The sequence below is a fragment of the Mesoplodon bidens genome, assembly GCF_964165515.1.
Source record: "Mesoplodon bidens genome assembly, chromosome: 4".
NCBI lineage: Eukaryota > Metazoa > Chordata > Mammalia > Artiodactyla > Ziphiidae > Mesoplodon > Mesoplodon bidens.
In genome coordinates, this window is record NC_138160.1 from 138696525 (window position 1) to 138712066 (window position 15542).

Here is a 15542-nt window from a genome sequence, read left to right on the forward strand (position 1 = left end):
ACATTCCCCTAAATCTGTCGTAAACACCAGTTTATGGTTTACTTTCAATCTCACAGAGTATCGCTCTGATGCAAGACTGTGTAACTACATACCTGGGTCTGAAAAACTGTCTTTCGAAAGCAATCTATCCTCAGGTGATGAAGGTCAACATCAGTGGTGATGAATCCTGTTGATGACACGGACTCCATACGATGTGATGAGAAGGGCATTTCACCCCTGAGGTCCTCCCCAAACCCGTCACCCCAGGCTAACCATGAGAAAAACATGGACAGATCTCAACGGGGGACAACATACAAGACAGCTGACCACTCCTCAAAACTGTCAAGGTCATCAAAACCAAGGAAAGTCTGAGAAGCTATCTCAGTCCAGAGGCACCTAAGGAGACACGACAACCAAATGCCATGTGAGATCCTGGGACAGAAAAAGGCTATTAGGGAAAAAACTGACGAGATATGAATCAGGTGTGGACTTTAGTTAATAATCATATCTCAATATTGGGTTCCTTCAGTAACAAATGTACCAGCCTGAGGCAAGATGTTAAAGAGAGGAAATCGTGAGGGGTTTATGGGAACCCTTTGTATTATCTTTGTGATTTTCCTGCACATCTAAAACTGGTCTAAAAAAATTAAGTTTATTAAAATGCAAAAACAAGCAAGTAAGTGTCTCTGTCAGAATGATTCCCTGGCTGGGATAAAGTATTTGGGGTAGGTAGGGGGTTGTCAACAGCCCTGCCCTAGCTGGGGAAGGAAGGGGAGAAGGTAAGACTGGTGGGACCCAGAGACCCAGAACACACACTGAAAAGGAACTTTTCGAGAAGGGTTTCTAGGTATCCGAGCCACAGATACCTAGAAACAGGGCCTGTGCGTGCCCTGCCATTTCCAGTAAAGGCTCCTTCTGATGTGGAACATTCTGGGTCTCTTTAAGTCCTGGCAACTGGGGACTTCCCTGGTGGCACAGTGCTTCAGAATATGCCTGCCAGTGCAGGGGACACGGGTTCAAGCCCTGGTCGGGAAGATCCCACATGCCATGGAGCAACTAAGCCCGTGCACCACAACTACTGAGCCTGTGCTCTAGAGCCTGTGAGTCACAACTACTGAGCCCATGCGCCACAGCTACTGAAGTCCGTGTGCCTAGAGCCTGTGCTCCCCAACAGAAGCCCCTGCAATGAAAGGCCTGGGCACCGCAACGCAGAGTAGCCCCCGCTGGCCGCAACTATAGAAAGCCCGTGTGCAGCAACGAAGACCCAATGCAACCAAAAGTAAATAAATAAAAAATAAATAATTAAGTCCCGGCAATGGTGTCTCGCCCCCTTCCTGCATGGTTTTAAGGTCAGAGGTTCTGCACTGCATTTCTCGGTGCTCAGGCCACTCAGACTCACAAGTTTTGATCATCTTTACCCAAGAGAAGTTGGCCGGGGCTGTCTCGTCTCCCTGGGGACGTGAGAAGCAAAGCAGGGGGCAAATCTGCAATATCCTCATCAACTCCTGAGGTCGTCCCAACAGTTATGTCCAAGCTTCTGGAAGGTTCTAGGGGAATTCAGCTGCATCCCGGTGGAAAGCTCTCCCCGTGTGCCGACTCTGAATACGGGTTCCTGGTGTGGAGACCACCCTGCCGGCCTCACCCCTCATGCAGACTAGACGAGGCCCCAGTGAACTGTATGCAGGAATCTTGTTTCAAACTGCACTGTTGGGACAAAGGGCCACCTGCCTTAGACGCAGTGAGGTCACAGCCCACCATTTCAGAAGCACGCTGCATCCCAAGGGACAGGGTGACCCTTGAAAACTTCCAAGACTGGCTTTCTCTGCTCAAACACTTAGGATTTAACCGGGAACGTTCGACCTGGTCTTCCACCTCTGCCCGGTCTGCCTCATGTGACATCACGTGTGGACGTTAATGCAAGGAAAACAACGTTTAAGTGGAAAAGAGAGAGAAAAAAAAGGATTCTTGTGTTTTGTATTAAAATATTTTATATTAATCATTCAAACTTAATTTTTATACAATGAATGCATACATCACCGGGGTGTCTGTCTCAGAGGGAGGTCAGGGAGGCGACGGGGTGGGGTGCGCCCCACACGCTGGTACTTGCCCAGCTGTGAGCAGGGGATGAAAGGCAGGAGACAGGCGCTTTCCTCTGCTCGTCCTGCTGGTTCTGGGAGACGGGGATGTCACAGCGAAGAGGTGGATCCTTGGGCATCTCCTCGGGCCTCCCGCACTGGGATGAGCTGTGTTTCCATGCCCTGGGTGAGCCACCCAGAGCCCGAGGCCCTCAGCGAGCCCTTGACGTAACAGTGGCTGTGACATGTCACAACGTGAAGCGGGGACCGCCGAGACCGAGTGTGCGTCTATCTATAGGGACTTCCGAGGCCTCGCCTGTGGCAAGCCTGCCCCGCGGCCGTGCTGCCGGCGGGCGCGAACACGGGGCCGCGCCTAGGCAGTGGGCATGTCAGCCTTGCTGAGTGCGATGGCCAGCTCCAGGTCCTCCTGCTCCTGCCGCCGCAGCCGCGCCAGCCTCTCCTGCTCCGCCTTCTCGCTCTCCCGCTTGGCCCACGCCAGCTGCTGCTCCTCATTGCCAAACTGCGAAGGAAAAACGGAGGGTGGGTTACACGGCCCCGGCGCTGGCTGCCTGCTGGCTGGGGCGGGGAGGGGTGGGGGCGTGCAGCTGGGCGAGGAGGCGGAGGCCTGTCGTGGGTGGACGGGTGGGTGCAGGGAAACGCAGTGCTGGTGTGTGTGCGGGGAGGTGCCCGGTGTGCAGGTGAAGAGCAGGAAACGCTGGAAGCCCTTGTCTTGGTTGGGGAGGGGGAGGGGGCGCGCACGCCCCAGTCCTGACCCCCAGTCTGGAAGGGGTCAATGCACTGAGACACAGGGCTGAGTCTGACCTTAACTGCCACCAGAGAAACCAGCCGTCCCGTCCCTGCAGGGACCTGAAGCAGGCGGAAGCCAGGCATGATATCGGGGACACTGAGAGACTTCCAGGGACTCCCCCCCACAGCACCCCGAGGAGGCTTCACGGGGTGTGAGGGAGAAGCTCCGCGGGGCCTCTTCTCGGGGGAGGCCGGGGCGTCTCTGGAAGCAGCTGGGGAGCAGAGTCAGCGGAGGCCCAAAGAGCTGGGACAGCAAACCCTGCGGAGCCTGGGCCTCGACGGGCCTTCATGCCCAGGTGAGAGGCGCTGGGGCTGGAGAGTTCGGTTCAAACAGATCTCTGAGTCTCAAACGCGTAAAGGAGCCTTGAGGCCAACTGAGATGATGAGGTCCTGAAATGCAGCATCTCCGTCTCAGCCACAGTCCCAGGAGCTCTGGGAGATGCTCAGAGCCACCTTGTACTTGGACGTTTACAGGAACCCTGGCATTTACACCGCCATCTGGTCCAGGAGTTTTTTATTCTTGGGGTCCTTTTCCGAAAGGTTCAACTTTTTTAAAAATAATTTTTTAAAACAAGGGAAGAAACCGTTTTGATCCCGAGATGGGCGAATTCAAACCATTCGGGGTACCTTAGCTCTATGGAAAGAAAAGCAAAGCCAGACCTCACACGCTCTTCCCCTGGCGGGGGTCCCCGACCCCCCGAGGCTCCCGGTTGCTGTACTCTGTCTCCAGATGAGGTGCCTCCAGCACCACTGGCCCCGAGCAGAGCTGAAGCCTATTTGGACCCCTGGTCTGCCTGGATCAGCGTCTCTCTTCTGTGCACTGACTCTGGCTGGCTCTCTGCTAAGCACTGGATGACACACCAAAGGTAAAGAGGGGCCTGGCGCCACTTGGGAACAAACAGACCTACAGACAATCCCAACCTGAGAGAGGCTCTTGCGGAGGCCCCGGCAGACCCACCAGGAGCCCCGTGGAAGGAACAGAGACAGGAATTCATGGCTACTTCTTCACACACACACAGTCTGAGTGGGGGTGGAGGTGCAGGTGGCTGCAGAGCCTGGGCCCTCAGGACTCTGGACCTTCTCCCTGGTTTGGGGGGGCAGTGGGGATGGCAGTGGTCAGCTGTAACTGCAGAGTTGAGGGCACAGGACAGGCCCTGGAGGTCTGGGCACCATCCCCAGTGAGGTGCCAGCTCTTGGGCGCCAAGTGCTCAAACTTGGTGCTGCCAGAACAGAGCACAGGGTGGAAGGGGCCGGACCTTGAGGGGCTTACAGGCCCCAGAAGGGAGCTAAGATTCTCCTGAAGAGGCTCCCTGGGCAAGCGAACGGGGCGATGGGGTTGGCAGCTTCTGAATGTTTCATGACCTGACAGCCAGTGTGTGGGTGAGGCAGGGCCAGACAGCGGGGACTGGGGCAGCGAAGGGCTGGGTTGGGGGAGGCTGCTTTGGAGCTGGATGTGGCCCCGAGGAGGAGAAGGAGGAAGCAGGACAGCCTGGGAGGCCTTTCTCCACCTGCCTGGGGAGTCAGACAGGGGCAGGTGAGGGTCAGCACAAAGAGGGGCTGTCCCCGGGAACAAAGGCTGGTCCTCGTTTTCTAGAGAAACTGCCCAGAAAAATGCTCAGAGGGCTGACGGGTCTCCAAGTTGGACTCCTGAAAACCAGTCCCCCCGCCCCTCGTGTTTCCACCACTGGTCACAGATAATCGCCCTCCCCCCTCCACCGCCTCCCCCCGCCGCCCCACCGTATTCTTTGGGGAATTTTTCAACACCTCTTCAGGAGAAAAACAAGGAAAAAACAACAAATGCTGATGGGAATGACTCTGCGGTGCTGCTGACAGCAGCGGGAGGGGACAGCTGGGCTGACAGGGACCTCGCCCTTGCCGGCTCAGAGGAGGGGGCGGGTAGGGGCCAACAAGTAATGACCGGGGTGGTCCACACCAAAGCTGAAAACCAAGGCCTGGAGGGGTCAAGGGATTGGCTGAGGTTACATGGCCAGGGACGGGCAGGCTGGGCCCACGCCACGGTGCCCACTCAGCCCGGGTGCCTCCTGCTCAAGGAGTCCATGTGTTCAAAGTAAACGTGCTGACAGGAACGTTCTAGATGCCTTCAGAGTGGACTGGTTTGAGGCCAGCTTAGGATCCAGGATGGAGACTCGCAGCAGGCACGTGGTCTGCTTGCACTTGAGGAGCACAACGGGCTGTGATGTCTGAGGGATACTGGAGGAAGGGGCTTCTCTGTGGCTCCCTCTGTGTCTCGGAGCAGCAGAAAATCCTTCCCCCGGCCCCGGTGGAGATACCTTGACCGGGCCGCGCGCTCTTGTCCTCTGACCTGGATGCGTTACACGCCGGCGTGAACCTGGACCGCCTGAGGGTGCAGGAGCTGCTCGGTAAACAGCAAGCTCCGATTTCTGCTTCACTCTTGTGCCGTCGAGGAACCGAGACCCGGCTGGGCACGAGCATTCTGCTCTTCCGAGATACCTCCCGCGCTGGAGCCTGACGGACTCTAAGCGGTTTGATTTCGGCGGCCTCTCCACAGAAATCCGAGATTCAGAGGCCTCTGAAGAGGCACGTGAAGCACCGGCACCCTTCCTCCCCAGGGATCGACATGTGCACCCGTCTGCCATCACCATGCGTGGGGACACTTCTAGCCACTTCCCATTAACTCGCTTATCCTGCTATCGCAAATGCATCTGACTCGTTTGACGACGCAAAGCGTGACTGATCCCGTCTGATATTTGCTCTGCTCTTAATGCAGACTTCCGAAAAGAAAGCGCTGTTTTGCTCACCTCTAAATACTACTTTCTAGTAAACACATTCGCCTAAGACAGAAAGGCTTGTTTTAAAAGAAATACCAGAGAGATTTCCTGTGAGCCGCTACAAGCACAAGTAACCCACTGATGGAAACTGGGGGCTTGTAAATCAGAGGGTTCCAGAGTGGCAGAGCTGGGGCGCCAAGGGGGGCGGGATTGAGTACACTTGTGACGCTGGCGTCCCTGAACTCCAACACGGACCAAGCTGCTTTTGCACGGGTAACAAGATGTCCTGATGGCACGCTTAGAACATCCAATCTGAAAGAGTCACGCTGCCAGGCTGCTGGGCAGTTAGAGACCTCTCTGCCTTTACTCAGGGAAGCTGAAGTACACAAACCAGAGGAACCAACTTTGACCTTGAGTTGGCATGTATCTTTGAGGTCCAGTGAACACAGAAACCACCGGCCAATGGACTGAGCCCCCGGACGCCATGGAAACGCAAGGACATCCTGAGTCCCTGGAGGTGGGACACTTTTGACCATGTTTTGGACCACGGTATGACTGAGGGGACAAACCAAACCGGTTAGGTGTCCTGCCTCCCACGCATCCCATCCCATTAGAGTGGGCTGAATCTCCCAGTCAGGTGATTTCCCCTGGAAAGACTGGGGCGTCTGAAGTGGGAAAGGTGATTTTAAACGTAAAACAGCAGGGCGGCAAACTGGGCAGAATCCAATTCCTGGCCTGGAGTTGAGGGTGATTAAATCCTAGGGGTGTTTTAAAATCAATGTTAACAACTGTGCTGGAATGACCAGAAATGATGTGTCAAATGATAACTTGAAATCTTGGGGGTTAAAAAAAAAAAAGTTTTCCAAAAACCAGCTGGAGTGGGGGGTGGGGGGGGTGGGCACAGGAAATAGAACTGTGCATTTCAGAGAGAGAACAGTCATTTCTTCCAATTGCCATTCAAATCCACTTACCCTTCCGCCCTACCCTAGAGTACCTGAGTCATGCGTGAATAGCTCTATTTTTTTCATCAGTGTTTCACAGTTTTTCCACTGAAAAATAAAGGTAGTGCTATCTAAGAAAATGTAGATAAAGCGGGTTTTGTTTCTGGCTTTTATTAACAATGTTGCCACTTGTATATATATCCACAGTGTGCCCTGGCTGTCAACAAAACCTGGCTAACTGCAGTCATAAAATATTTACAGGTCGCCAAGAGCCAGGAATGTGTCGGCATCTTGGGCGATTTCAATAAGCCACGACAGCTGTCCGCAGGGTGGATCTGAAAGGAACTGGGTGTTCGCTGGGCACTGATATGGCAGAGCGTGCTTTAAAATGGATATTCTAGGAGTGGAAGCAGCTATAAACAATACATCTCACAACGAACGAGGAAGCAGGGTACTCTGCAAAATCGAGGGAAGAAAACCTTTTAAAAAACACAGGTGTGCAACAGACAGTGAAACTGATTCTGGGAAGACAACGTCTGAAGCTCTCTGAGAACAAGATCTCTGGGTACTGATGAGGGTACTGAAAACACTCTAATGTGACAGCGTTTTACAATCTGGAATCTTTTTTCACACCAAGACACAAAGCCAGACTTTCAAAATCCCTGGATTAGCTTCGAAAAAGGCACTTAACTCTGCTAATGGCTTTCTGAATTTTTGTTTTGCTTTTTTGGGTTTTTTCCCTGCAAAAGGAAGGGGATTCAGAGTGGCTGTTCTAGGTTGCATTTCAGTTTTCATTGTAGCTGGTAACTGAAATAAAAGTTTTAAAAAATCAAATTTGCTTTCCCTTCATGTGATTCAGCTGGGTCCTTCAATTCGCACTTGCTGCCCAAACTGCACTGGGTGGGACCATCAGAACTCCCCCACAAAGACTTTTTTGAGGACAGCAAGACCCGAATGTAACTTTAGCAGTCTTGTTTTCGTACTTCAGAAGCTTTTGATGTCCTGGCTTCCAAAAAAATCAATGAACACAACAGGCTCTGGGCAACAGAACTAATACAAAGAGTCTACCGTGAAGGACAGAAAAACAGGCATACTGGGCCACCCTGCTGGAAGAAAACGTGCCCTTATCACAGAGTATCCAAACCAGAGCTCTTTTTTTTTTATTGAGAAACCGTTTTTCTTACAGAAAGCAGCAGTACAGAATAAATAACACGGGTGATGGTGTGAGGTACCGGGAGACTTGAGCCAGGAGGAGGTTTGCCATTTGAAAGAGACAAAAAAGAAATAACCCCAAAGAAGCTGCAAACGTAGGGAGGGGAGGGAATGGCGCGGAGGCGGAGAACTTAACTTACAGAGGTGAAGTCTGCAAAGCCCAAGGAGGAGGCTTTAGAAGGTTTAGCTGAAGAGGAGGGAGCAAATGGATCTTTTCCACTAAACGGGTCCCCAAACCCCTTTTTATTTTGGAACGGGTCACTGCTGTCAGCCCCGAGTGGCTGGAATGGATCAGGGGGCTCGGGAAAGTCTGCAGAACCAAGCTGGCTTACGGGTGTACTTTTACCTGGAAAGTTTAGGAGAAAAAAAAAAAAAAAAAAGGAGAAAAAAAAGAAATACAAGTTACTGACCACGGACAGAACAGAGTCCTGACTGAAGAGCCCGGCACCAGCTCCCTGGGAAACCCTATCCCGCTTTGGAAAGAGCTGGAATGCCGCTTGTGGGATGGACCCCGGGGAATCTGCGTGCATCTTGGCTTTCCTCTCTGTTTATCCCGGAGGCTTAATGGTTTGTGGGCGTTACAAGAAAACCACTTCAGATGACCCCCTCCCCTCCCCTCCCACCGCAGCTAAAATTTACATCATCTTTAAAAAGCTCACATGCAGGCGTGTTTCAAAGTGATTCATTTTAGCATGGCAACACATTTACTATCACACTGAGTTTTTAAAAAGTCATGGCTGAGCAGAAAAATACACTGCAAGCTTCCAACAATTAAAAAAGGCGGGGGGGATTACTTGCAACTAAACAGGGCGATTAGTTTCACAACGTGGTGTGTGTAGAGTTAGCCGTGTTAGTCGTGAGGGTCTGGAGGCAGCTCACCAGACAAACCCACTCTGCCGTCCTGGGTTTAAATTCGTTTCCAGCTCCCGCTTCTGTCCCTTTGGCTCCAAGGGGCAGGCTTTGGGCCTTTCTGGGCTCTTGCCAAGAGGGTGGCTCTGGGATGCCCCGGTCCCGGCAAGGCAGATCTCCACGGGGACGTGGGAGAGAGGTGTTTAGAATTGGAGGGAAATGAGGCTGTGAGGCCATGCTTGGGGGTTGTGGCCTGAGGACAGGTGGCTTCTCCCAACAAATCCTGCCAATATGTCAGAACAATCCGCTAGGAACCAGAACCTTCTCCAGGCCTGCTTGGCAAGAGGGGGCGGGGGGCCCAAGTGATGAGCCTCAGGGATCTGCCGGTTTTGCAGGCCAGGTTCCTGTCTGATGCCATTCATTTGCCCAACAGCTGCCCAGGGTACCGGGGTAACCCAGGGGGTGAGACGTTCAATTTGGCAGCTCTGTGTCCAAGCCCGGGCTAGAGGCTCAAGGATACTTAACATGATTCTGATTTGTTAACTGAGCTGCCTATGTTTACTCTTGCAATTTCAAAGTAATGTGCAAAAAGAACCCAAAAGCCGAGGGTCACATTCCTCAGAAGACCTTGGACATCCAGCTGCACGTCCAGAGAATGCCCGTGGCCCTGAGCTACAGCTGACCCCTATAGCACCTGAGCCCAGGACACCTGCCTTCTTCACCCTGCTCGCCTCTGCTACCCACCTGCCCACACGTCCATCTCCATGCCCAGCTCCAAAACCACCCTCTCTGACACTGCTTCCCAGGTCACATTTCTGATGGCCCCAAGGTGTCCCTAACGACTCCTGCCTCTGTCACCCTTAGTTCTGAGACCCAGATAAGGACAAGCCCCTCAGCCCCAGCTGGCCTCAGTTTCCTGTCTGGGAAGTGGGAACGAAGAGGTAGGGGTCAGACTGGGTGACTGGTGCACGGCATGCTCCTTGGGGCTGCATGGGGCTGTGCCCCACTCCAGGCCACTCAGCATCTGGCACCGCAGTGCCTGTGCAAGCAGGGCTCAGTGTGTGTGGGGCCTGTGAGAGCCTGGCCTGAGGCCCCCCTGGACACGCAAGTTTATTTACTTGTCACTCGACGCAGCAGCTGGGTGGCCATAAGGTACAAATGCCACCCCGTCTCTGTCAGCTTCACCCATGCATGAGAAATTCGAGTTATCAGTGACGCGGTCCCGCCTGGGAGAGCCCACGGAGAAGAGATGGGCGCCGAGCCCACCAGAAGCACTGGTTAAAATCCCCACACCCCATCCCACCTGAATCGGGACTTCTGGGTGGGCGGGTGATGCCAGTGCATGGATGCCCCCACCGACAGCTGGAACACAGAGGCCCCAAGTCGCCCCCTCCCGTCAGAGCTGCTGCTGGTTTCTTTTTGCGTGTTCAAGGAAACCGAGATTCTTAACTTCCCGAGGCTTGCCCAGGACTCTGAGACACAGGCAGCCCTGCACCCAGCCCTCTGTTGCTTCCTGCGGTCAGAGCGGAGCACCTCTATGCCCTTGCCTGTGGCCTAATGGGGCCCCTTTGCTGACCCCTGGCCTTTGCAGGCTCTCACTGTCATGAGCAGCACCACCACACACGTGTGTTTATTTATAGGAGACGTTTCTGGAGGTGGAGCTGTGGGTCAGAAGGTGTGCCCACTGAAGCCTGACCTTCCCTGTCACACTGCCTGTCCCAGGCTCTGACAAGATGCACCCCGACCAAGAAGGGAGGGTGGGGAGGAGGCTGTAGACTGGGACATCGGTCAACCTCTCCCTGTGGCCACGAATCAGTTCAGTCAGCCCTGAGGCCCAATAAGCCAGGTGAGCCTCCGACAAAGCCCCTGGTGGGCCCTTCCCCAGAAGGGCGGTGCCAAGTCCACCCCGCGGCACAGCAGGAATTAGGGCCTCTCTCCCCCAGGGTAACTGCTTCTCAGGGTGAAGTCCTGGGGCTGATCCCCACGGCCCATCTTCTGTGCAGGCTGAGTTCTCTACCTCTGGTCCCTTCTCTCCTATTTCTGACAGAGCCACAGACTTCAGGCTGCCCCCCAACCCCGCCAGCACCAAATGCCCCTCCCTGAGACGTTCATTCTCCCTGCTGTCGGCTATCCCGCCTCCTCCTCTCCCTCCTGGACCTCAGCCCCTGGGCTTCAGAGAGCAGGGAGATCTGGGTGCCGGCCTTGAAGAAACGCCTCCCCCAAGGCCACCTTACACAACCAGCCTACTCCCTGGTCCAAGGGTCGAGCCGATGGGTGAGCCAAGGCCTCCCAGGCCCGGCACCACAGCGACCGGAGAGCGCTGCCGTGTTGCTGTGGACCGCTTCCCCTCTCTTCAGAGGCGAGCGTGCAGCTCTGGCGGGAGCGGTCGGGCAACACCTGCCTGGCAGCTTGTCAACGCCAGGCTGCGCAGCTGCGAGCAGTGGGCAGCCAGGCGGAGCCCAGGGGCACCCTGAGCAGGAGGGAGGGTGGGCATGAGACAGGGTGCTCTGGTCCACATGGCTGCACCACCACCCCAGGCAAGTGGTCCTCACCTCTCCCGGGTCCCTGGGAATCACCCCTGCGATAGCCACTGGCTGCTCACCCTCAGCTTCTCGCCCCATGGGCCATCCGCACCCAGCAAGGTGGCCTTTTAATGCCGAGCTGACCCGACACTGCCAAGCTCTCCCCGCTGTTCTGGGAATACACACCCCAGCCTCGGCCATCCTGCCCCTGCCCAGCACAGTCCTCTGCGCTTGCTGCTGCCCAGGCTGGAACGCTCTTCCTCGTGTGGGTCCCGCACACACAGAGGCCGCCCTCCCCACTTCTGGCTCAGACGCCTCTGCAGCCCTCGTCATGCTCCGTCATTATTATGTCACCTGCTGTGTATTTTCTCTCTTTCCCAACAGAACGTGAGCTCCACGAGGGTGAGGGCCCTGCTGTCCTCCTCAGCTGTGTCCCCGCTGCCTAGGGCAGGGCCTGCTGCTTAGACCCCTCTGTTGAACGGAGCTTTCTAACATGCAAGCTCCACCATGCCTGGCCCTGCCTTGTGGCCCCGCATCCGCTGTGGCGAATCCAGAAGGCCCTACAGCCCACACGAAACCCTTCCCAACCTCATCCCCCGACAGCCCTCCAGGGCCTGAGCGGCACCTCCCTCCCCCCGCCAGGGCCCCCCAACCCAGGGCTACTTTTCAGACAGTCCCTCTGCCCAGATGGCACCTACACCTCAAACGCCTGTGACCCACTGTCTCCCCATGCCTGTGTTCAGCCCTCCCAGCTTGGCCCTGGGCAGGGAGTGGGGTCTGGGCCCCTGGAAGATGGTGCAGAGCACGGCCACCACCCCACTCAGCCTTGCTCTCTCAGCCTCAGTTTCCTTATCCATGAAATGGGGTTGTGATGGGCTGAATTGGTTCCCCCCACAGCACCCCCCAATTCACTATGTTCAGGTCCTCTACCCCAGTACCTCGGAATGTGACTGTCTTTGGACACGGGATCTTTGCAGAAGTAATTAAATTAGAATGAGGTCCTATGAGTGGGCCCTAATCCAATAGGACTGGTGATCTTGGAAGCAGAGGAGAGTCGGACACAGACATGCACAGAGGGGAGACCACGGAAAGACATGGGGGGAGGACGCTGTCTACAAGCCAAGCAGAGAGGCCTCAAGAGAAACCCACCCTGCCTACACCTTGATCTCGGACTTGCAGCCTCCAGATCTGTGAGACGATCAGTTTCGGCTGTCTAAGCCACCCAGTCTGTGGTGTTTGTTACGGCGGCCCTAGCACACTCACACAGGGTAACAGAGCACTGGCTATGCACGGCTGCCGGAGCCGGGCTCGGCCTGGGATGGGCTGCCTGCTTTCGTAAATCAAGCGTTACTGGTCTGCCAATGCCAGGCCAGGCTGGCGCAGCTCCAATCCCTAGAGGTCAGGACAGCTTGCCTCTATGGGCCCCACTAGGAAACCGAGGACCCCTGACTGCAGCTCTCTGCTCTAACAGAGCCACTTGTTATGTCCCGTGCACAGCGTGGTGGGCACATGCAGCCCCTGGGCAACAGTGTCCTCCCCTTGAACTGCTGAGTTGTCTGCACTGGCCGCCACCATCCTGCTTCCTCAGTCCTTCTGTGCAACCTCCTTCTGCAGGGTGGAGCAGCACCACGCCCCAGGTGTGCTCCACACCCACCACAGAAGAGTCTCCCTGCAGGGTGCGCCAAGACGCAGACCCCGCTTCGCTCTCCAAACCCCAAGCTGTGGCATCACTGGGGCTTGATCGTGGACGGACAGACATGTTCCCGAGTGAATTATGCTCGGGGGGGCCCCTGAAACACCTGCAGCCTTCTCTGGGCCCAGGGTGACGGGTCCTCACCTGCGAACTGAGCCGGTATAATGTGTGCCCCTGGCAGGGGCACCCTGGGAGACGCGGTCCTGAGGGGTGGGGACACTGAGGGAAGGGACACTGACCTCAGCGGTCACAGTCCCTGCAGCCTGGCCACCGCGGCCTCCTTCCCATAGCAACTAGCGACTTCCACCATGCTGACCGCCCTGCACTGTCCAGCCCGGCCAGTCTCCCCACGCCCTGACACAGCCTTTCCCTTCCCCTGGAAGAGCCTTCTCCAGGGCTCACTCCACCCCCGCAGGCTTCCCCACTGCCCTACTTCCCGTGCACCAACCTGTCTTGGTCTAGCCTCCAGCACACCTGAGGGTCAGCTCCACGTAGGCGGGGCTCAGCACACTGCAGGTGCCAGTAATACCAGCCCCCTCTTCCTGGTGGGGGTCCTCATGGGCGGGGTGCCACCACCCAGGCTCCACGGGGCCATCCTGAGGGGCCTGAGGCCTTTGGGGGAACCCCACTGATGAGCCAGGAAGGGATATAGGCATCTGGCTTCCCTCCTTTGCAATTGATTTCCTGGAGCATTTCTTGCAGGAGTTGCTCACAAAGGGCAGACATCTGAGCTGGGATAAGTGGGTCAGTCGACCCCAGCCAGGCCCTGAGAGCGACCACAACAGTCCAAATGTTCAAATAAATACATCATCGCCCACTTCTGCGCTTTTCTTTTTTTTCCTTTTTCAATTAAGAAGACCTTCCTCCCCTGCTTTGGGGGATTTTTTTTTTTTAAATCAGTTTTTGGCGGGGGTATGGGGGGCAGTTAAGAATCCAGCCAGCTAGAATGTCAAGTTGAGGTTTCCGACAAGCAAAGAGATGATCGGGGAGGTGAGAACTGGCAATCATGTCAAGCACAGCCCGGGCCTGGTTTTGCTCTGCTGCCGAAACCGTTGTTATTTAGAAATCATGACTGTGTTAATATGAAACCAGGGCACATCAACTGCTCCTGTTTTCGGGGGTGTGGGGGGTAGAAAAACAAACGGTTTTTTCTCGGTTATCTGTTTTTGTGCTCGGGCACAGAGGCAATTCAGCACAGAGGCAATCGGACCGGGCACGTGCGAAATTGGTGGCATCCCCGGATCGGCCTGACATGATGCTCATGAGCAGAGGCTTTTTACAAAGAAACCCTTGCCCTGATTGCCCTCGGTCCAAACTTCCCACTCTGCGCTCCCGTTTATTTTTAGCAGCTGCACTTTTAAAACATTCTGGGGCTAGTTCCTGCTTTTACGTAACTACTATCTGCTAACTCCTTAATTGTTTTTTTTTTTCCCTATTTTCTGAGGTGTTGCTCATCTCAAACGGGACAAAGTAACTCGATCTGCCTCTGTGCCCCCTGAGCAAAGTCGGCTGCCCGGCTTTATGCCTTTCCATGGCTCCGGGTACTGTGAGTAAGGAAAGAGCTTGACTGGGGCGTGTTTCAGTGAAGAGAGCACAGATCACTTTTTTTTTTTTTAATTTTGGTATAAAGCTAACCAGGATGATACCTGGCCTGTCATTCCTAGACACCTGCCCAGGGAAGGGAGAGCCCTGAGCGTAGGGGGAGGCTGTGACTGCAGAGGCTGGAGGCTGCGACTTCCAGCCCTGAGGGCTGGAAGCTGCTGCTGCGCCCCCCAGAGAGACTCTCCGTCACTCAGAGAAGTCTTCATGACCAGGGGGAGGAACGCAAGGTTGAGGATAGGACAGAATAGGACTTATTTCAAACCGCAGCAGTTTCAGCAGCTACCCCAGCGGTGCACCGAAACCACACACAGGACGGCCTTGAGCAAAAACAATATGAACCCGATGGTTTACCACGGTGTGTGCTGTTAAAAAAAACCTCGGTGGCCGGCCCCACCCTGGTAGCAAGGTCTTTTATTCTCCTACATCTGAACTTTCCGAGGCCACACAGGCCCCCGGCAACCAAGCAGTGGTGAAGCCCGAGCCGACCCTCCCTCCTCGCCTCTCGGGAAGCTCTCTGCCGGGAGGGTCCCTGCAGCGGCGGCGAGTGGAGAGAATGATGGAACACAAATCCCCCTCAACGTACAAACATGAACACTGAGAGAGGCCAGGTTCTCTTGCTTGAAATTCTTTACTTAGAAGAAAAGTAAGAGGGTTGGGTGATTTTGGGGGGGGGGTCTCAATAAATCAGATGAATGAAAATATCAAAAATAGACATGAGTCTGAGTGTATGTTTTCATCCCAACCAGATACTTGCTGCGTTCTATTTATAAGATTGAGGGCTGCAGTTGGAAAATGCAGTTCTGTAGATGAGACTTAAATACAAAAACAACAAAACACAAAAATAAAAAACAAAGGTTTGTGGTCAGGACAGCTGCCCCACCTGAGCTACTACCGTACACAACACAGGACGTTCCCAAACTGCCATTCGTTGCAACACGGGACGTCCACACAACTGTCACTCGTCCTACACTACGGGGGACACCTACACAACAGTCACTCGTCCTACACTACAGAGGACACCTACACAACTGTCACTTGTCCTATACTATAGGGGACGCCTACACAACCTCCAGGCTTCCGAGAGTCATACTACACAGGAGAGCTGTGGCTGG

The 15542-nt window shown here is 54.9% G+C and overlaps 1 protein-coding gene across 15 annotated transcripts in view; it reads right to left on the reverse strand.

Annotated features, from left to right (window-relative positions):
- Positions 1 to 1941: 1941 nt before the first annotated feature.
- Positions 1942 to 15542, reverse strand: part of EPS15L1 (epidermal growth factor receptor pathway substrate 15 like 1) — a 101365-nt gene continuing 87764 nt past the window's right edge. For 10 of the 15 annotated variants that reach the window (XM_081233625.1, XM_081233614.1, XM_081233624.1 and 7 more), the window contains 2 exons: positions 7905 to 8110; positions 1942 to 2574 (listed from right to left, as the gene is read on the reverse strand). In XM_081233625.1, the coding sequence (XP_081089751.1) occupies positions 2428 to 2574; positions 7905 to 8110 (353 nt within the window). In that variant the 3' untranslated portion in view covers positions 1942 to 2427. Of the gene's footprint in view, positions 2575 to 7650; positions 8111 to 15542 lie in introns of those variants that run through there. The other 5 variants (XM_081233616.1, XM_081233618.1, XM_081233617.1 and 2 more) reach the window with 4 other exon arrangements.